The sequence below is a fragment of the Mizuhopecten yessoensis genome, unplaced genomic scaffold, assembly GCF_002113885.1.
Source record: "Mizuhopecten yessoensis strain PY_sf001 unplaced genomic scaffold, ASM211388v2 scaffold9577, whole genome shotgun sequence".
NCBI classification, from domain to species: Eukaryota; Metazoa; Mollusca; class Bivalvia; order Pectinida; family Pectinidae; genus Mizuhopecten; species Mizuhopecten yessoensis.
Window position 1 is genome coordinate 71,974 of NW_018408117.1, and position 22,722 is coordinate 94,695.

The window sequence follows — 22,722 nt, forward strand, 5'->3', positions numbered from 1 at the left end:
TTTTCTCTATCACGATGGGACATGGCTCTGTCTCTATCCCGATGGGACATGATTTTTTCTCTATCCCGATGGGACATGATTTTTTCTCTATCCCGTTGGGACATGGCTCTTTCTCTATCCCGAGGGGACATGATTATTTCTCTATCCCGATGGGACATGATTTTTTCTCTATCCCGATGGGATATGATTTTTTCTCTATCCCGGTGGGACATGATTTTTTCTCTATCCCGATGGGACGTGGCTCTTTCTCTATCCCGCTGGGACATGATTTTTTCTCTCTCCCGATGGGACATGGCTCTTTCACTATCCCGAGGGGACATGATTATTTCTCTATCCCGAAGGGACATGGTTCTTTCTCTGTCCCGATGGGACATGATTCCTTCTCTATCCCGACGGGACATGATTCTTTCTCTACCCCGATGGGACATGGTTCTTTCTCTGTCCCGATGGGACATGATTCGTTCTCTATCCCGATGGGACAGGGTCTTTCCCTATCCCGATGGGACATGATTTTTTCTCTATCCCGATGGGACATGGCTCTTTCTCTATCCCGAGGGGACATGAATATTTCTCTATCCCGATGGGACATGATTTTTTCTCTATCCCGATGGGACATGATTTTTCCTCTATCCCGATGGGACATGGCTCTTTCTCTATCCCGAGGGGACATGATTCGTTCTCTATCCCGATGGTACATGGCTCTTTCTCTATCCCGATGGGACATGGTTCTTTCTCTATCCCGATGGGACATGGTCTTTCCCTATCCCGATGGGACATGGTTCTTTCTCTATCCCGATGAGTCATTGCTCTTTCTCTATCCCGATGGGACATGGTTCTTTCTGCAGACCGAGGTCAGAATGTTTGCTGTTGATAAAAGATTGTCGATATCACAAACAAATCCTTAAAATGTTTTGAAAGGCAGAGGGCGACTGAGATTGATTTGATGATCTTACAAAGTCATCCATCATATAGATTCCCGGTAAACAGTCGGTCACAACGTGTCGTAATAATCCAAACACTGACACACCTCCAAATCTGAATGATGCATCACTGCAGGTCGGGGATCTAGTAAAGTATATGCCTGATATTATCAAAGGCATGATTGACAGAGGCGACTAATGAGGGAACTCCCTGCAGATTTGCTTGGCAATACCTCACTTTTAGCTTTAAAACGTTCGCCCAGGTGAGGAAGGCAATGGGTCTGTCACCAGCCGAGACATACCAAAGTAATTAAAAATGGTAGTTGTTATTCCATGCTTAACATTCAGCAATAAGGATAATGGCAACAACTGGCTGACCCATTGTCAGTATGATGTGTTTAGGCATAATGCCGTGTTGAGTGCATTCGGCTGGTATTTCAGTGGGGTGACACTATAAAGTCGGTATCAGATCCGCGCTATCGCAAGGAGGCAAACACAACTGTATGCTAAGAAAAATAACACGTTACTAATAATTCATCTTCTCTTCTTTTTTATACAATGAACTAACTTCGATCAGATTAGGATTGTTTTTCAAATGTTAAGCTTCACTGGTTAGACGCTGTCAAGCTTTTTCGTTCATTTGTTGGATAATAACAAAGATAACGGAGGTTGAGCATCTTTTCGTCAATCTATTATCATCTCTTTTTTAACCTATAAATCGATACAATAGTGATATCAAAGTTTTACTTTTCATACAAACAATGTACGTATTACACGTGCCGCAACATTTCAAGACCGACTGGCCCCTTTGTCAAGCTATGACTGAGTGGCAAAGGGACAAAGGGACAAAGGGAACAGACGATCTTGAAACGATGCGACACGTTTAATACGTACATTGTTTGTGTAAAAAGTAAAACTTTGATATCACATATTTCCAAACTGACGAATCTTATTGAAGATGATACAAGAGTAAGAATAAACACACACCAACAGGTATTCTACATAACTAAATAAACGACGGCTTTACAGGACCAAATACAAGGCTTGACGAAGTCGTACACTACTACGTGTATGATGTCTTACTGACAATACAATACGGAATGTACGTGCCACTATTAAGAATAAATGACGATTAGGTTGTTATATTATTTCTTCCTATGGTCTCCCGTCACAAAACCGGTAATTTACATACAGATATCAAGAAGTATATACTTTTACGGTCTATATCATCAACGGTAAGGACCACACTCTTCGTCAGCAATGCTTAATGTCTTTGGCATGTGCGCAATCTATGTATAAATACATTATAAACATGCAGTGCCTCACGCGCACACAGTACATCACGCGCATACATGTGCATGTCATTGCCCGTGTAAATCCCTAACCCGTTTCACTATATCCGTTGGGATTCTATTTGATCTGAGACCACCATAGCCGGAGCCCGCCTCTGAGCTGCTCCCCACACCTCAGATAGACGTCTGCTAGCCGGTCTCTGTTCAATGGGGCTTTCCTGCTTCATTCCTCCTATTGTTATGTATGGTAATAAAAGTAAAGTCATAACCTCAAGCCTGTTCGTTCGTATTGCTGAAGTAAAGGAGATTCTACCAGGTCAGCACGTGCTTTCTCAAGCGATAAACCCCTACTTTTTCGGTACGCGCATTTATCTCTCCATCTATTAGTAGTTCTAACCCCTTCACCAACCCTTCTATACTACACTACACTGTTGTCATTAGGTCCAGCCTCGTCACCTGTCCGTGTTTTACCCGGCAGGGGAGGTACATTTTCTTATTCACTATGCTTGGTGATTAGATTACCTTACAAATGTGTTTTTCGTATTTGCATAATTCCGATAAAACTTACAAATATTTGCCAATTAGCCGACTTGCACTTCTTGACTCTAGGCGTGAGGCGGGTGTTATCAACGTGTAATTAAGATAATACGACGTCAATGTATTCAGTCTACATAGCTGTATTGTATTATACTAAATGTATTAGCTCTATAACGTCAGCGAGGACAAACGAGTCTCTTCAGTATTTGATTCAATTATATTGTATTTGAATTTTCTATTTTAATCTTGTTTTGTTTCGACATTGTCCTCCATCTGATGTGCAGGACTCTAAGACGGAGATCGAGCTTCTCACTAGTCAAACGAGATTCTCACTAGTCAAACGAGATTATCACTAGTCAAACGAGATTATCACTAGTCAAACGACATTATCACTAGTCAAACGAGATTATCACTAGTCAAACGAGATTCTAACTAGTCAAACGAGATTATCACTAGTCAAACGAGATTGTCACTAGTCAAACGAGATTCGCAGTAGTCAAACGAGATTATCACTAGTCAAACGAGATTCTAACTAGTCAAACGAGATACTAACTAGTCAAACGAGATTTTAACTAGTCAAACGTCATCATCAATCTATCTGTACATATGTTTTATTAGACTGGCCCCTGTCTCTAGAAGATTGAACCATTTAGAGAGAAAAAAATAACTCTAATAATGTGTATCACTTGGATGTCTGATTCTAAACTAGGGGGAGATAAGCTAGTAGTAAAATGCAGCCAGGAAATCCTTCATAAAAACTTAGGGGCTGGTAGCCAGTCTAATGTTTTATTTACTACAGCTGACAATCACTAATGTCATACACGCTTAAAACACGGCTTCATACAAACGTCTCACCAATGCCATACACGCTTAAAACAGCTACATACAAACGTCTCACTAATGTCATATACGCTTAAAACAGTGTCAAACCAAAGCTTCAAACAAACGTCTCACTAATGTCATACACGCTTAAAAAACAGCTTCATACAAACGTCTTTCCAATGTCATACACGCTTAAAAAACGGCTTCATACAAACGTCTCACTAATGTCATGCACGCTTAAAACAGCTTCATACAAACGTCTCACTAATGTCATACACGCTTAAAACAGTGTCAAACCAAAGCTTCAAACAAACGTCTCACTAATGTCATACACGCTTAAAACAATGTCAAACAAACGTCTCACCAAAGTCATACACGCTTAAAACAGTGTCAAACCAAAGTTTTATCAACTTTTTACAAACGTCTCATTTGTTTCGTACTTTAGTCTTTTATCAGTGTCATATCAATATTTCATCAGCTTCATACAAACGTCCCATCACTGTCGTACACACATATTTACATTTGCGCTGCAATGCCATTATGTAAACCAAGCAAATAACGTCTCGGGTCATAAAACTATGAACCAAAAGTGGATTGTAATATGAACGTGACCTAAAAGTAAATAAACAATGCGGAAGTCACGTTTGACTCTTGACAATCAAGGTTTTCAAGCCAGACACATTGTGTATGTCCGACCATACAAACGAGTCATCTCTTCGACCATATAACCGGTCAGTGTCGTCGACACAAAAGGAAGCACTCAATAACTCGCTGTCCGCCATTTGTAGACCCTCACCCTCGTGTCCCATAGATATACCTGCCCCCGCTTCGTCTGAAATGTCGCTTTCAGTATCACACGACTCGAATACCACGAATGAAGATAGGTCTTTTGATCATGCATTCATAATGCAGTCTACTAGCGATATAATGCCTACCCCGGGGTTCTTTGCCAGCTCAACATTCAACAATTGTGAATTCAATTTCAACAAATAACTGGATGGCGACATGTGTTCCCACCGCGATTGAATTTCTAATTTCACAAACATGCGTCCGCGCTGTGACGTAATTAACGTGCGATGTTAATGAGTAGTAGTGTTAATGTTATTCGTGTGCTTTAAATGCACTTGTATGATCATAACAATGGAAACTATCAAATAAAACGGTACGAATTGTCAGCAAACTTCTCTTATTTTTGTTGTTTTCCACAAACTATATTGGGCAATTTCCATCACAGGAAAAGGCGCGTGCGTAGGGGATATTCAAACAGGATATTGGCGAGATATTCAAATATTTCATATCGTAATTATTTTGTTAAGGACAGAAACGCATGAAACTGTAAATATAAGTATTAAACCGTGCGTCCTCCGCACATCATGTAACGTTGTGCGATCCCACAACTGTACTTGTTCATTTAGGTAAAAACTAATAAACATTCTAAGTGAAAAAGTCTATCACATAAAGTGCGATAGTAACAGGCATGAAACTTCGCTCAGAGATTATCATAATATGACGTCACAAGCACGTCACAATCCATCGGCCTTCATCGGTTATTTCCGGAAGGATGAAAAATAACCGGAAAATTCTGGTACTGATATCCGTTGCATTTATCTCTTTGTCGGTGCTTGAAGACTTTTTTATTTTAGTTTTTTCCACAGGAACAAAATGTACAAATGCGGATATTTTCTGCAGATCTTTTTTGTCATCAACCCGGTTCTGTTGATATTTCTTTCGGAAGATATCTTCAAAAAGAGACCATTTAGAATTTCATCAGCTTTTGATTTCCATTTGTTAAGAAATGAACGAAATAATTGACATTTTTGAAAGTCTGGATATAGTCTTTACATTATTTATGCATCACCACTCATAAAAGAAGCAACGGAAAATGCATGTATGACGAAAGTAACAATAATTTTCCAGACAACCAACCCAAGTGCAACGCCCTTTTTCAGCAACTTATTATTTTTTTCATAACGCGTGCTGATTTATAACTAGTTACAGACAGAAACTGTAATTTTATTTGACATCAGCTCGGTGACAGTTCCAAAATTTGAAATTCAATCCGGTGTTTCAGGATGGAACAGTAATTGAGACTACATATCCATATCAAGACAATTTCATTTGCATCAAAGTATTACAATGTTTTCTTTTTTTTAATTTCATTTTTTTTTAACTAACATCTACATACATTTATTTAGACTAATCGTCAAATGAGATATGGCGGGTTGCTATGCCTATTTCCCCAAAGCTATGTTACGCTAGTGCGCTCATCCAACCGTGCACTGTTATGACGCGTCCCCATGTATTTTTATACAGGTAGCAATATCGGAATCCCGTGTCTAAGAATAGATTATTGTAAACAGACCACATATTTGGTACTTCGGCATTACTTGTTGGTGTTTAAGCACTTGATATAATTACTATTGCCAGTTGGAGGGTAAACAATTCATAAATTTCATCAAAAATAGTGTCTTACCTACAAAGCGTAGCTGTATTGTACACGTGTACAGGGATTTGTTGACATGCTTCGATAGAAGTATGTCGCACTAAATAGTAAAGAAATTATTACTAACAAAACTGATAAATCAATATGTATGTTATTAAAATGTTAACAAAATCTTCCATCGATTTAAAAAAAAAAAACATTGCCTTATTAAGGAAAATGATCACATGCCTAAATATTTAAAAAAAAAAAACTGAAGGAGGATTCGAACCTGCACCGTTTATTTTCTAGTCGCAAGTAAACTGCGTTACACATTCGGCTACATAGAACATATAGATATGGCAATTAAAAACTTATTTAACCCGAGAAACACCGGTCGCAGTTTAGAGAAACTTGATCGCCCCTGTTTTTCATTATTGTGAGCACTTTCCCAAAGGAGAACCACTTTTCCGTAATACGATTTGTTTTTGCATATTACATCACGGTTACAAAAACTTTATTCAAAAGTTGGTCCTCGGATGGGAAAGTGTTGAAAGTATTTTTTTAAGTCCGGGAAACCCCATCACTTTCATAGATATAGTGTATATGGCTATATTTGCAGTATCATATTAGCAATACCTAATTTCTCAGCAGTTTAAAAATTCATATTCAATTGGTTTTGTATCTTTTGTATGCATTGTATAAATTGGTGATGTTTTACTCCTTCATTTTTCCCCCGTTTTCATAAGTGCCGACTTAGGGAAATACGGGCAGTTTTCCGCCATACCTCAAATTTGTAATATGCACTTTTTCTATAGCAATTACCTTTTCGCAAGAGTAATAAATGTACAACTAATAAACCATGGCATACTGAAAAATGTAGAAAACTGAGAAATGAGTTTCACTTGGCCAAGAGTAAGTATAAATTGGTGAAAAATCAAATAAACAAAAAAGCCCTGAGAAATAAGAGTAAACAAAGGTAAGAGAGTAAGAAAGGAAATGAATAGGTGTTTTAAGGAATATCAGCAAATGGAAAGGGATATAAGGGAATCTGCAAATATTAACCCCAAAACACTATGGAACTTATCAAATAGATTATCTGGTGAAGCTAAATCTAATAAAGCTGACATACCAATAAATAAACTTTTTGAGTACTTCAAAAAGCTGAACAATTCAACTGATAACCGGGATGATGAAAACATATATACTCCCGAACAAGAAAATACGACTTTTTCCCAAATACTAGACGAAGATATTTCAGAGGAAGAAATTATACATGCAGTAAATAATTTAAAACATAACAAAGCATGTCGAAATGATGACATTTTAAATGAGCATATCAAGAGTACATTAACTAACTTTATGCCGTTATATACAATGTTATTTAACAGTACACTAAATACTGGATTAGTCCCAGACTCTTGGACAGTTGGAATAATTAAGCCTATTTATATAAATAAAGGAGAAACTTGCGACCCGGACAATTATGGAGCTATAACTCTAGTGTCTTGCTTGGGGAAAGTGTTTAATCATATCATCAATAATAGATTAACTAAAAGACTGAAAATATTTTATGTTACACTCTTTAATAAACACATATTTTGCACAAGGGAAAAAGGCTGTACTGTACATTTGTTGATTTTCGAAGAGCGTTCGACACAGTTTGGCGAGCGGGATTATGGCAAAAGATGTTAAAAAGTAAAAGAAATGGAAAAGTTTTAAGGTTATCCAAAACTTATATTTTAATACCAAGTCATGTGTTAAAAACGGAAATGAAATTTTTCGTTTGCAATGTCGGATTAAAACAGGGGGGAAATTTATCCCCTTTTTTGTTTTCCCATACCTGAATGATCTTGACGATTTTTTAAACCAAAAAGATGTTGCTTAATAATGTAGAAAGACTCTGTTAAATTAACATTGGAATGTATCTTAAACTAATACTGTATGCGGATGATACTGTGCTAATGGCTGAGACACCAGAGGGGTTACAACATGCCCTGAATGCGTTTCAAAACTATTGTAGAAGTTGGAAGTAGATTATTAATGTACAGAAAACGAAAGTCGTCATCTTTGAAAAAAGAAAACGTAGACAACAATATGTATTTAAATTGAATCAAGAAAATATCGAAGTCCAAAATTCTTATTTATATCTGGGCATATTATTTAATAGCAATGGTACATTTAGTAAAGTAAAAACAAAAATAACTGAACAAGCTAAAAAGACACTATGCATTGAACAAGAAAATAAGAAATATTTCATTGTCTGTTGAGTTGCAACTTTAGTTCTTTGATTATCTTGTTTCACCGATCCTATTGTATGCTTGTGAGATATGGGGATTCGAAAACACTATTACCATAGAAAGAATGCATTTGCAATTTTGTAAAAGAATCATGAATGTAAAAAAAAAATCTACTCCCAATTACATGATTTATGGAGAAACCGGGAGATATCCTCTGGAAGTAGAAATCAAGACAAGAATGATCATGTTCCGGTTTAAGTTGTTAACTGGCGGGAGCAAGATACCAAGTCTGATATACAAAATGACATATGTTTTACAATCAAATGACAAATGCATTTTAAATGGAATAATTATATAAAAGATATATTAAACAAGTTAGGTTTTAGCAATTTGTAGATTTTTCAAAATGCATGTACTATGAATAGAAATCATTTCAGAGCGTTAGTTAAACAGCAGTTAAAAGATCAGTTTATACAGAAATGGTTCCAAGAGATAGAAAACTCCTCTCGTGGTAAATTCTACTCCATATTTAAGACAAACTTTTAGTATGAATCATATCTAACAAAACTTAATGAAAAAGATAGGAAAATTATTTGTAAATTCCGAACGTCTAATCTTAATTTCCCAATAGAGACTGGACGCTGGAGTGCAACTCCAAAATCAGATAGGCTATGTATAGATATATCCATAATTATTACACTACAAACCCCAGCAATGTTAAGCTAAAAGGAATGATTTCTATTTGTAATTTAAATGTTTTACCTAAAATAAGTCGTTTTCTAACGAAAACAGTTAAGGCTTTAAGTGACATAAGATAAATGCAGTGCTATTATTCTGTAGTATTATATATTTACATGTTGTAAACACAATCTGTACTCACTTTGCTATGTAATTGAAATGTATTGAAATGTTGACCTCTTGTAACACACCTCGTGTGTCATGAGTGTAAAAATAAAACTTAAACTTAGACAGGATAGCTAAATAATGTTCAAAAACGGACGTGCTGCCATACTTCCTAGAACGGATTTTAATAATAAAAAAGGACCGAACTTTCCCCGGTCTCCCTATTGTTATGTCGGTCTTAATCTCATTAGAGCTTGTGTTTTATTGTTATTGCTCGACTAGCCGACTTTGAATAAATTGATCTTATCCCATTCTGAAAGTTGTATTTTTAATCAGTAAAAATCAGAGATCAACAAAAGCTACGCTCTTTTAAGGCTTTGACTTTTCATATAACTAAAGGAATGTTGAGGACACGAGGAATATCAAATTGCGTTCAACAACGTTATGGCCATCGATGAATTGTTCTTCATTAGTTGACGATAGAAATCATTGAGACAACATTTATGAGATAATAATGAAAAATTATGAATTATTCCAGTAATTATGGTTGAAGCAGTTTTGTAAACAACACATACCCTGTACATTGTCTCTACTTGTGTTTCCGTCCAAAGTGTTTGTTTACTATCTTTGACATGATTTATATATTCAAGTTACATAGGTAACATAATGATTAGGTTATACAAACCAGTAAATGCTGTCCAATAACTTTCAATTTTGTTACCTAAATAAATAGCATTTGAACAAGTTTTTTAACGAGATACATTTTAAAGTAAGACGACTATATATAGAACCTGATTTCTCACGCGTGTTAATAGCACTAATCGTGGTAAAACCTTGATTGTATTAACAACTGGTACAAGTTTATTTGTACACGCGCTCATGTACTGTATGTAGCACGTGCTAATAAATTGCTCAACGAGACATACCTTTTGTTTTAATTATATAGAGTTTAAACTTCTTATTCCTTGACAACAAGGAAACAAGAGACAATGATGGTAGGTATCTGTTTTGAATAAAGCAATGGTATTTTTTCTCTCCTTTCTTTTGTTGTATTTTGCCAAACGTCTATGTAACTGAGCCAGTATTGCGGTATGCTGAACTGCCGAGATGTGTTCCTCTGCAATCTGCTATACATACTATCAGTTTTTGCAACTCAACACTGTGGGGCCTCTGCTGATACGAGGCGGCCGAGAGCCGGCCAAGTGGCTTCAGCGTGGCAGTTCCATTACTATTGATTGCCAGTCTACCAACCAACGGGCGCGCGCTCTACTCGCGCGCAGCCAATCACATGCCAGAGTGTGGTTTGCCGATCCGACTTATTAAAAGGATACATTAGTTGAATTATAGGCGCCGAGATAAGAGCGAATATTTAACTCCCAGGGGAGACACTTTCACATATAAACTGGCAGGGCCGTGTCTAAGGTACAGGATGGGTATCAAGACTATCAGTACTGCCTTGTTACAACATAGCACTCTCACCTGAGCGCCGTGAACATGCAGACGTCACAAAATGGGACTGCCACACCTATCCCGGTGGTACTAACTTTGGGACTTATGTTTAAAAAACATTCCACTATTACTTCTGAATTCCTGTAGTAGTTGTTTTATGAAGTTATAACATGTGTTATCGAAGTTGATGAAGGCGATCACTCGTATTTGTGGATTACATCAGGAGACAGCACGTGCGTGTCATAAGGAGACGTACTTCAAATCCCATAAGGTGAGCTGTGTACTTCAGTAAGAAAAAGACAGGTTAGACGCAGCAAAACTGGTTTTATGTTCCAAGGAAATTGTCTTCAATTAATGTAAAGCTTTACATTTTAGGACCAAAATAAACTTTCAACATTCGACATATACATAGCTATTTATTATTGGAAAATTTCAGAGGATTAAAACTCAACAATGGCGAATATTAATTTCACTTCGAAACCAATGGAAGGGAGTACGAGGTTTTCGAACGATAGTTTTTGTTATTTTAATGTGTCAGGGAACTGTTCTAACGTCACGGAACAGTATGACCTCATACATCCGGTACCACAGATCGTCGTACCCATCCTATTCGCCATTCTCATGTTGACGGGTGTCGTGGGTAACGGGACTCTCATCTATACTGTTCTTCGGAACAAATCCATGCGGAACGTTCCCAATATTCTTATAGTGAATTTATCAGCCGGAGACTTGTTACTGTTGTTAATGTCAGCGCCGTTTTCGGCGACAGTCTTTATTCTGGAGTCGTATCCTTTTGGGGAGTTGATATGTAAGATGAACGAGTACCTGCAGACCTTGTCCGCCGGAGTATCAATTCTTACTCTCACCGCCCTAAGCGGCGACCGCTACGTCGCCATCATGTATCCGATGAGCAAGCACAAGGGAAAGCCCACATTAAAGACATCAATCGCCGTGGCGTTCATTTGGATAATTTCCGCCATTTTTGCTATTCCGGATGCCATCAGTTTTAACATCCAGTATATGGGGGTATATTACTGTCAGGCTTACCCTTACGTTTGGCGCGAGTGGTACGGTAAAACTCACTGTCTGTTCCGCTTCTTCACTCTCTTCTTGATCCCTCTCATTATCATCGGCACGTTCTACTGCCTAATGGCGCGAATCCTCGTCAAGAGCAGTCGTCAGATGCCATGTGAGGCTACAAAGGGACCGGGGCAGAGTCAACAACAGCAACGCCAGATCGAGGCTCGAATGAAGGTGGCTCGCGTGGTACTGTCGTTCGTACTGCTGTTCGTCGTGTGCTGGCTGCCTCGCCACATCTATCTCCTCTGGTTCCACTGGGGCACATCGGATTTCAGCGACTTCTGGGTATGGTTCAAACTTTTCGGATTTTGTCTGACCTATGTTTACTCATGCGTCAACCCGTACGCACTTTACTTCCTGAGCAGTCAATTCCGGAAGTATTATAACCGCTACCTGTTCCGGTGTTGTCCGAAGTCGTATCGACTGCGGGACTCGAACGGTTCCGGACTACAAAGCTACAGTACCGTTCGGAGGGGCAGCACTTCCCTCACCATGGTCAAATCCAACTCGGAAATGTGACTATGTATGTGCTCTTACCGTCGGCGGTAACCTGTCACGTGACACTTGCCCGTTTCAGGACTTTGGTATGTAGACTTTGACTATCAGGTCTAATTATTTCATACCACCGGAGGTACTCTGACACAATCAAAACTTAACTTAAGTTAGAGGTAATAGTGCTTTGTTAACGTCTTAACCGGCAATGTTTGCCTCCTCTGCCACGCCATTGGACTAGGATGTAATGGCGGATTGTACAAACCAAGTGATTTCTTTATTATCAGCGGTCCAAAACAACTGTGTGCTGGCAATGGCTTTACTGCAACCAATTATAGGGCTAATCAAATTTAATACATTTTTGACTATATATTATTCCCGGGGAATATGTTGAATTCGTCCAAGAATTATAACTGTACCGTTATTTGTTATACATCTAAATGTCGGAGATAAACAACTCTGCCAAAATTAGCCATTTTATTGTTGTGGTACGTCTGGACCAAGTGATGTTTCGTTTGTAGTGTGTGATTGTTGAACATTTTTGATCTATGATATTTGTGAATACAATACTCACTCAAAGCCTCGAACGTCCTCGTGAAGACCACTGTTCAGTTCGTACGGACCATAGGACAGCTCGAACGGACCGCAGGACCGCTTGTACGGTCCATAACACATTGTCCGCGTATGAACCACTGGACATACACCCGGCGTCTGTTATGGGGTCCCACTGTACAGAAGGCTAGCGTTGGGTGTCGCAAACTGCTTTTTAAATGTGTGTCTAACATGTCGGGAAGTAAAATGAGAAGTCCACATATCACTGGTGTATTTGACAGAGGTACCGAGAGGAACAGTCGTGTTTTATAATCGGGATTGGTTAATTTTCACACGGATCGGTTCTGAAGTACCGTCATCGTTCATGGTATGTTCAACACTGGGTCAGTCACTGAGAAAACACTCACTCTAACTTTTCTGTGTTTACAAAACAATTTATTGTATAACATGCGTCTTACAGACATTGTATGTTTAATGATATCGCCTTCAACCGTAACAAAAAAAACTATTTTTAAACCAATGTATAACAATATACACACACTTAAGAACGGCAGCTTAATGTTAGTAAGGATGACAAACGGACAAGAATAGAACTGTTCTTTTCTCAGTCTCAGCTCATTTTATTATATGTATGCACAAATAATAATGTGACATTAAAACACCGTCTAATGCCGTCACATAGAACGAGGCATTCAATACTAGGAGCGAGTTAGATACGGACAGGAAACTACAAATTGTCGATATTGTTTTTATATATTTAACTTTATAAACTGACACCCTATAAATATATTGATATATCCGTTCATTTATCTGTATTTTAGAACAATAAAACATTCAGTAACATTCAATTTTATCAAATATTATAACGTACAGTACTTACACGGGAAACTTGGTATAAGATTAAATATGTTCCATTTCGTTACAAGTATATACATGTAATATATCATAGCGTAGATTATACACATCGTCAATAAAATAAACACATTATGAGTCACAATTATTGATATACAATGTAGTTGTGTGGATTAACAAGAACTAATTTTAGAAACGATAAACGGCAGAGTTCTGATGTTGGGATTATAAAGTTGAAAGCGGCCATGTAGGTATAATATATTGGTAAAAACATCTTCTCTTACAATAGGAAATTTGTAAAATAATTTGACATTGATTGTGAATGTTATTGGAAGATTTAGTGATATTGAGAAACATCGTTATTTACTCAAATATTTTACAAGTTAACATCTGATTTACGCATACTACAAGCAAAAAATTACCAGGAAGTAATTCGGTTCATACGACGCACTTGACTGTGCAGCGTAGGAACTACCTTTTCCTTTCAAACTGCGGGAGTCTGCACGTACACCCACGTTTCCGTACTTACACATGAGATGTTTTTGATTCTTTTAACAAAGATAGTTGTTGTATGATAATAACATTAAATTCGCATAATGGACATAAATGTATAAATTAAGGAAATGTCTTTTATATTTCGGTGCTCTTTTAAAATCAAATTCGTTTCACTTTTTACCTCAAATCTGTTTTTTTATAAACCGATTCTCTGGTCAATACAGTGATACGATCCTACCCGTGGCGCCACCTAGCGCGTCATGAAATATGGAGAGTTTCCCAGCTAAACGAGGCGAATCTCAATTCGAACTTAAACAAATCTGTCGAAAAAAACCTTATGCGAGTTATTTTTACACCTATCGCTTAAAAACATGATAACACTCTCAGACATATCATTAAAACTCTCCTTCCATATACATATACATTCTGCTTTTCGAATCAATTGATATTTTAATAAAAAAAAATCTCAATTTGCGGCTTCCATTCTATCTATTGAAATAATTATTTCGTGTATTTGCTCTCTGTCCATGATCAGGAGCTGACAGTGTGTGTTTTCGCACACACTCTGTCTGATAATGATGAAGGGTGTTTTCTCGGGCGGCTCGCCCACTAGTATACAGGTTCGTTATTGTACTGTGGTGTAGATACACTTGTTATATAGTCGGTGTACCTTTATACAGAAAATGGTCTGAATAAAATGTCGTTATACACACAGGCTTTCGATTTATTATTAGTAAAGACTTACCTTGGTACCATGCAACAACCATATCACAGTAAACTCACCTTGGTACCGTGCTCCCACAATATCACATTAAACTTACCTTGGTACCGCGCTCCCACCATATCACATTAAACTTACCTTGGTACCGCGCTCCTACCATATTACATTAAACTTACCTTGGTACTGCGCTCCTACCATATCACATTAAACTTACCTTGGTACCGCACTCCTACCATATCACATTAAACTTACCTTGGTACCGCGCTCCCAATATATCACATTAAACTTACCTTGGTACCGCGCTCCTACCTTATCACATTAAACTTACCTTGGTACCGCGCTCCTACCATATCACATTAAACTTACCTTGGTACCGCGCTCCTACCATATCACATTAAACTTACCTTGGTACCGCGCTCCTACCATATCACATTAAACTTACCTTGGTACCGCGCTCCTACCATATCACATTAAACTTACCTTGGTACCGCGCTCCTACCATATCACATTAAACTTACCTTGGTACCGCGCTCCTACCATATCACATTAAACTTACCTTGGTACCGCGCTCCTACCATATCACATTAAACTTACCTTGGTACCGCGCTCCTACCATATCACATTAAACTTACCTTGGTACCGCGCTCCTACCATATCACATTAAACTTACCTTGGTACCGCGCTCCTACCATATCACATTAAACTTACCTTGGTACCGCGCTCCTACCATATCACATTAAACTTACCTTGGTACCGCGCTCCTACCATATCACATTAAACTTACCTTGGTACCGCGCTCCTACCATATCACATTAAACTTACCTTGGTACCGCGCTCCTACCATATCACATTAAACTTACCTTGGTACCGCGCTCCTACCATATCACATTAAACTTACCTTGGTACCGCGCTCCTACCATATCACATTAAACTTACCTTGGTACCGCGCTCCTACCATATCACATTAAACTTACCTTGGTACCGCGCTCCTACCATATCACATTAAACTTACCTTGGTACCGCGCTCCTACCATATCACATTAAACTTACCTTGGTACCGCGCTCCTACCATATCACATTAAACTTACCTTGGTACCGCGCTCCTACCATATCACATTAAACTTACCTTGGTACCGCGCTCCTACCATATCACATTAAACTTACCTTGGTACCGCGCTCCTACCATATCACATTAAACTTACCTTGGTACCGCGCTCCTACCATATCACATTAAACTTACCTTGGTACCGCGCTCCTACCATATCACATTAAACTTACCTTGGTACCGCGCTCCTACCATATCACATTAAACTTACCTTGGTACCGCGCTCCTACCATATCACATTAAACTTACCTTGGTACCGCGCTCCTACCATATCACATTAAACTTACCTTGGTACCGCGCTCCTACCATATCACATTAAACTTACCTTGGTACCGCGCTCCTACCATATCACATTAAACTTACCTTGGTACCGCGCTCCTACCATATCACATTAAACTTACCTTGGTACCGCGCTCCTACCATATCACATTAAACTTACCTTGGTACCGCGCTCCTACCATATCACATTAAACTTACCTTGGTACCGCGCTCCTACCAGATCACATTAAACTTACCATGGTACCGCGCTCCTACCATATCACATTAAACTTACCTTGGTACCGCGCTCCGCCATATCACATTAAACTTACCTTGGTACCGCGCTCCTACCATATCACATTAAACTTACCTTGGTACTGTGCTCCTACCATATCACATTAAACTTACCATGGTGCCGCGCTCCTACCATATTATATTAAACTTACCATGGTACCGCGCTCCTACCATATCATATTATTAAACTTACCTTGGTACCGCGCTCCTACCATATCACAGTAAACTTACCATGGTACCGCGCTCCTACCATATCACATTAAACTTACCAGGGTACCGCGCTCCTACCATATTATATTAAACTTACATTGGCACCGCGCTCCTACCATATCATATTATTAAACTTACCTTGGTACCGCGCTCCTGCCATATCACATAAAACTTACCTTGGTACCGCGCGCCTACCATATTATATTAAACTTACATTGGCACCGCGCTCCTACCATATCAAATTATTAAACTTACCTTGGTACCGCGCTCCTACCATATCACATTAAACTTACCTTGGTACCGCGCTCCCACCATATCACATTAAACTTACCTTGGTACTGCACCTACCATATCACAGTCAACTTACCTGGGTACCGCGCACCTACCATATCACATCATAGGTGTGACGACATGAAACATACGACATGATAAATTTAACTAGAGGAAACATTGGACTCGGTAGGTGTGACTTCATGTAACATTATACTTGATAGGTTTGACTACAGGTAACATTGGACTTGATAGGTGTGAATACCGGAAACATTGGACTTGAAATGTGTGACTAAAGGAAACATTGGACAAGATAGATGTGACTACAGGAAACAATGGACAAGGTACTTTAACTACAGGAAACATTGAATAAGATAGGTATGACTACAGGAAACATAGGACATAGAAGGGGTGACTACATGAAACATAGGACAAGATAGATGTGACTACAGGAAACATTGGATAAGATAGGTGTGACTACAGGAAACATTTGACATAGAAGGGGTGACTACATGAAACATTGGATAAGATAGGTGTGACTACCGGAAACATTGGACAAGATAGCTTTGATTACAGGAAACATAGGACAAGGTAGGTGTGATTACAGAAAGCATAGGACAAGATAGGTATGACCACAGGAAACATTGGATAAGATAGGTGTGACTACAGGAAACATAAGACAATATAGGTATGACTACAGGAATCATCGGCGAAGAAAGATGTCATTACAGGAAACATTGGACAAAATAGGTGTGGCTACAGGAAATATTGGACAAGATAGATGTGACTAGAGGTAACATTGCACTTGATACGTGTGACTACAGGAAACATAGAATATGATAGGTTGGATTACAGGTAACAATGGACAAGACAGATGTGACTACAGAAAACATTGGACAATATAGATGTGACTGAAGGTAACATTGGAAAAGATAGGTGTGACTAAAGGTAACATTGCACTTGATATGTGTGACTACATGAAACATAGTACATTATAGGTGTATCTACATGAAACATTGAACATAAAAGGTTTGACTACGAGTAACGTTGGACAAGAAAGGTGTGACTACTGGTAAAATTAGACATGATAGATGTGATTACAAGAAACATTGGATAAAATAGCTTTGACTACAGGAAACATTGGATAAGATAGATGTCACTACAGGAAACATTGGATAAGATAGATGTCACTACAGGAAACATTGGATAAGATAGATGTCACTACAGGAAACATTGGATAAGATAGATGTCACTACAGGAAACATTGGATAAGATAGATGTCACTACAGGAAACATTGGATAAGATAGATGTCACTACAGGAAACATTGGATAAGATAGATGTCACTACAGGAAACATTGGATAAGATAGATGTCACTACAGGAAACATTGGATAAGATAGATGTCACTACAGGAAACATTGGATAAGATAGATGTCACTACAGGAAACATTGGATAAGATAGATGTCACTACAGGAAACATTGGATAAGATAGATGTCACTACAGGAAACATTGGATAAGATAGATGTCACTACAGGAAACATTGGATAAGATAGATGTCTAGATTGACTAGAGGAAACATTGTACTTGATAAGTTTGACTACAGGATACATAGTACATCATAGATGTGACTACATGTAACAAAGGACATGATTAGTGTGACTACAGGAATCATAGTACATGATAGATGTGACTACATGTATCAAAGGACATGATTAGTGGGACTACAGGAAACATAGTACATGATAGATGTGACTACATGTAACAGTGGATATGATAGATGTGATTACAAGAAGCGTAGGACATGACAGTTATGACTACTGGAAACATTGGACATGAAAGTTATGACCAAAGGAAACCTACGATTTGTAATATTTGACTACAGGAAACAAAAGACATGATAGATGTGACTACAGGAAACATTGGACAAGATAGATATGATTTCAGGAAACTTTGGACTTGATAGATGTGACTGCAGGAAACATTAGATAAGATAGATGTGACTGCAGGAAACATTGGACAAGATAGATGCGACAACAAGAAACATTGGACAAGATAGATGTGACTACAGGAAATATTGGACAAGATAAATGTGACTACAGGAAACATTGGACAAGATAAGGATGACTACAGAAAATATTTGACATGATAGGTGTGACTACAAGAAACATAGGACAAAATATGTTTGACTTCATGAAACATTGGACAAGATATATAGGTGTGACTACAGGAAACATTGGACATGATAGGTGTGACTATATGAAACATACGACATGATAGATGTGACTAGAAGAAACATTGGACTTGATAGGTGTGATAACAGGAAACATAGAACATGATAAATTTAACTAGAGGAAACATTGGACTTGGTAAGTGTGCCTACATGTAACATTGGACATGATAAGTGTTACTACAGGAAACAAAGTACATTTTAGGTGTGACTACATATAACAAATTACATGATAAGTGTTACTACAGGAAACATTGGACTTGAAATGTGTATCTACAGGAAACATTAAACATGATAGGTGTGACTAGAGGAAACATTGGACAAGATATATGTGACTACAGGAAACATTAAACATGATAGGTGTGACTACAGGTAACATTGGACTTGAAATGTCTATCTACAGGAAACATTAAACATGATAGGTGTGACTGCAGGAAACATTGGACTTGAAATGTGTATCTATAGGAAACATTAAACATGATATGTGTGACTAGAGGAAACATCGGACAAGATAGATGTGACTACAGGAAACATTATATTTGATAGGTGTGAATAAGGTAACATTGGACTTGAAACGTGTATCTACAGGAAACATTAAACATGATAGGTGTGACTACATGCAAAATTGGACAAGGTCGGTGTGACAACAGGAAACATTGGACTTGAAACGTGTATCTACAGGAAACATTAAACATTATAGGTGTGACTACATGCAACATTGGACAAGATCGATTTGACTACAGGAAATGATGGACGAGATAGTTGTGACTATAGGTAACATAGGACATGATAGATGTGACTACATGTAACAAAGGACATGAATAGTGTGATTACAGGAAACATAGGACATGATAGGTGTGATTATTATACCTCTACTTATTTTACACTATACAAAAGTAACCACATAAACAAGCTATTTCCCCTCTAACTGCATGCCAGGGAAATAGTTCTTCTGGAGGGATGCGCTAGTTTTGAAACTTTTTCCCTCTGAAAATGCGGGCAATTGAGTGACGTCGTGGGCGGGGCCTGACCGAATATTGACCAATCAGCGCAATCGAATTACGTCGGCAATTTCCGGCAATTTCCGGCCAGCGGAGCCGGTACTTTCTGGACAGACCTTCGCCTCGCATTGTTGAAGTTTTGTTAATAAAGTGTACCAACTGTTGAAAAATGTGTTGTCTAATAATATTTAGAATATTGTAAGGGAGTGTTTGTATCGGTATAATAAATCAGTTGAAGTATGGGTATTTCGGGATATAGCAAGTTAATGATCCCCCTCGTCAAGGACTATTTCCCTCGGCTTCGCCTCGGGAAATAGTCCTGGCCTCGGGGGATCATAAACTTGCTATATCCCTCATACCCATACTTTAGCTGTTAACTACAGGAAACATTGGACATGAAAGTTATGACAATTTACCATGCAATACAAATTCACATTGTGATACTTATTGGTTATATAAGAAAAGTCTAAAATGAAATACCAAAAAAATATAATTTTCTAAAGCAGAAAATACACATTATAATCTAAATAAAAAGTCTTAAATATAATACTACATGTCTTAAACAATAAAGAAAAAAAGAACGTAGATGACGATATATTGCTAAAACAATTCCCTGTCATGCCCTAAAACAATAGATATTCATCTATACCAGTTTTCCTTCCGGTTATACACTAGAGGAACGGCGATATTATACAAAGCTACTTTTCCCGTCATGCACAAAATGACGGCTAGATGTATCAATACATTTATAAGTTCCCTTCCGACTATGCATTAAATGAAAGGGAATATATATTTGAAAGAGTTATCCGTTACTTGATCAACTCAGAAGGGGGACAATTATGAACGACGTTTAATGATTAGAAAGATTAGCCTCCTCGAGGTCCACTTAATGAACTTAAGGAAGCGATCCCTTCACGTAACGCAAACCAATGATGATGCCCTGGGCAAAAACGACAATCAGAACATCCATCCGGTCATAAAAGCCTCTAAAATTGAGTTTTCTATAATGTTTTTGAGAACTTTGCCCATAATTGATAATTTTGTTATGTCTCATGGTTTTCATGGTTTGTTTTCAGATTACAAACACTATACATTTAGGATCGCAACATAGTTTCAATGCTTTGGTATAAGCTTGCGTGCGCCGCTAGCATTGTTGTATCTGCGGTGACAAGGTCTTAATACGATAACTGAACTGGTCTGATCGACGACTGACCAGATCGATAACAGACAAGATCGACAAGTTACCAGATCGAAAACTAACGTCATCGACAAGTAACCAGATCGAAAACTGACGTCATCGACAAGTAACCAGATCGATAGATGACGTCATCGACAAGTAACCAAAACGATAACTGACGTCATCGACAAGTAATCAGATCGATAACTGACCCCAGCGACAAGTAACCAGAACGATAACTGACGTCTCCGACAAGTAACCAGATCGATAACTGACGTCATCGACAAGTAACCAGATCGATAACTGACTCCAGAGACAAGTAACCAGAACGATAACTGACCACATCGACAAGTAACCAGATCGATAACTGACTCCAGAGACAAGTAACCAGAACGATAACTGACCACATCGACAAGTAACCTGATCGATAACTGACTCCAGCGACAAGTAACCAGAACGATAACTGGCGTCGCCGACAAGTAACCAGATCGATAACTGACGTCATCGACAAGTAACCAGATCGATAACTGACTCCAGCGACTAGTAACCAGAACGATAACTGAGGTCATCGACAAGTAACCAGATCGATAACTGACTCCAGCGACAAGTAACCAGAACAATAACTGACTCCAGCGACAAGTAATCAGAACGATAACTGACCACATCGACAAGTAACCAGATCGATAGATGACGTCATCGACAAGTAACCAGAACGATAACTGACGTCATCGACAAGTAACCAGAGCGATAACTGACTCCAGCGACAAGTAACCAGAACGATAACTGACTCCAGCGACAAGTAACCAGATCGATAACTGACTCCAGCGATAAGTAACCAGAACGATAACTGACGTCATCGAAAAGTAACCAGAACGATAACTGACTCCAGCGACAAGTAACCAGATCGATAACTGACTCCAGCGACAAGTAACCAGAACAATAACTGACTCCAGCGACAAGTAACCAGAACGATAACTGACGTCATCGACAAGTAACCAGAACGATAACTGACTCGTGCGACAAGTAACCAGAACGATAACTGACGTCATCGACAAGTAACCAGATCGATAACTGACTCCAGCGACAAGTAACCAGAACAATAACTGACTCCAGCGACAAGTAACCAGAACGATACCTGACCACATCGACAAGTAATCAGAACGATAACTGACCAAATCGACAAGTAACCAGAACGATACCTGACCACATCGACAAGTAATCAGAACGATAACTGACCACATCGACAAGTAACCAGAACGAAAACTGACGTCATCGACAAGTAACCAGAACGATAACTAACGTCATCGACAAGTAGCCAGAACGATAACTGACTCCAGCGACAAGTAACCAGATCGATAAACGACGTCATCGACAAGTAACCAGATCGATAAACGACGTCATCGACAAGTAACCAGATCGAAAACTGGCGTCATCGACAAGTAACCAGAACGATTACTGACGTC

The 22,722-nt window shown here is 38.5% G+C and overlaps 1 protein-coding gene across 1 annotated transcript; it reads left to right on the top strand.

The window, feature by feature from the left end:
* Positions 1–10,412: 10,412 nt before the first annotated feature.
* LOC110458425 (neuropeptide CCHamide-1 receptor-like) lies at positions 10,413–14,703 on the top strand. The gene has a single exon (XM_021510106.1). It carries the CDS (start codon positions 10,976–10,978, stop codon positions 12,119–12,121), a length of 1,146 nt encoding a protein of 381 aa, XP_021365781.1. The 5' UTR covers positions 10,413–10,975; the 3' UTR covers positions 12,122–14,703.
* Positions 14,704–22,722: the final 8,019 nt, after the last annotated feature.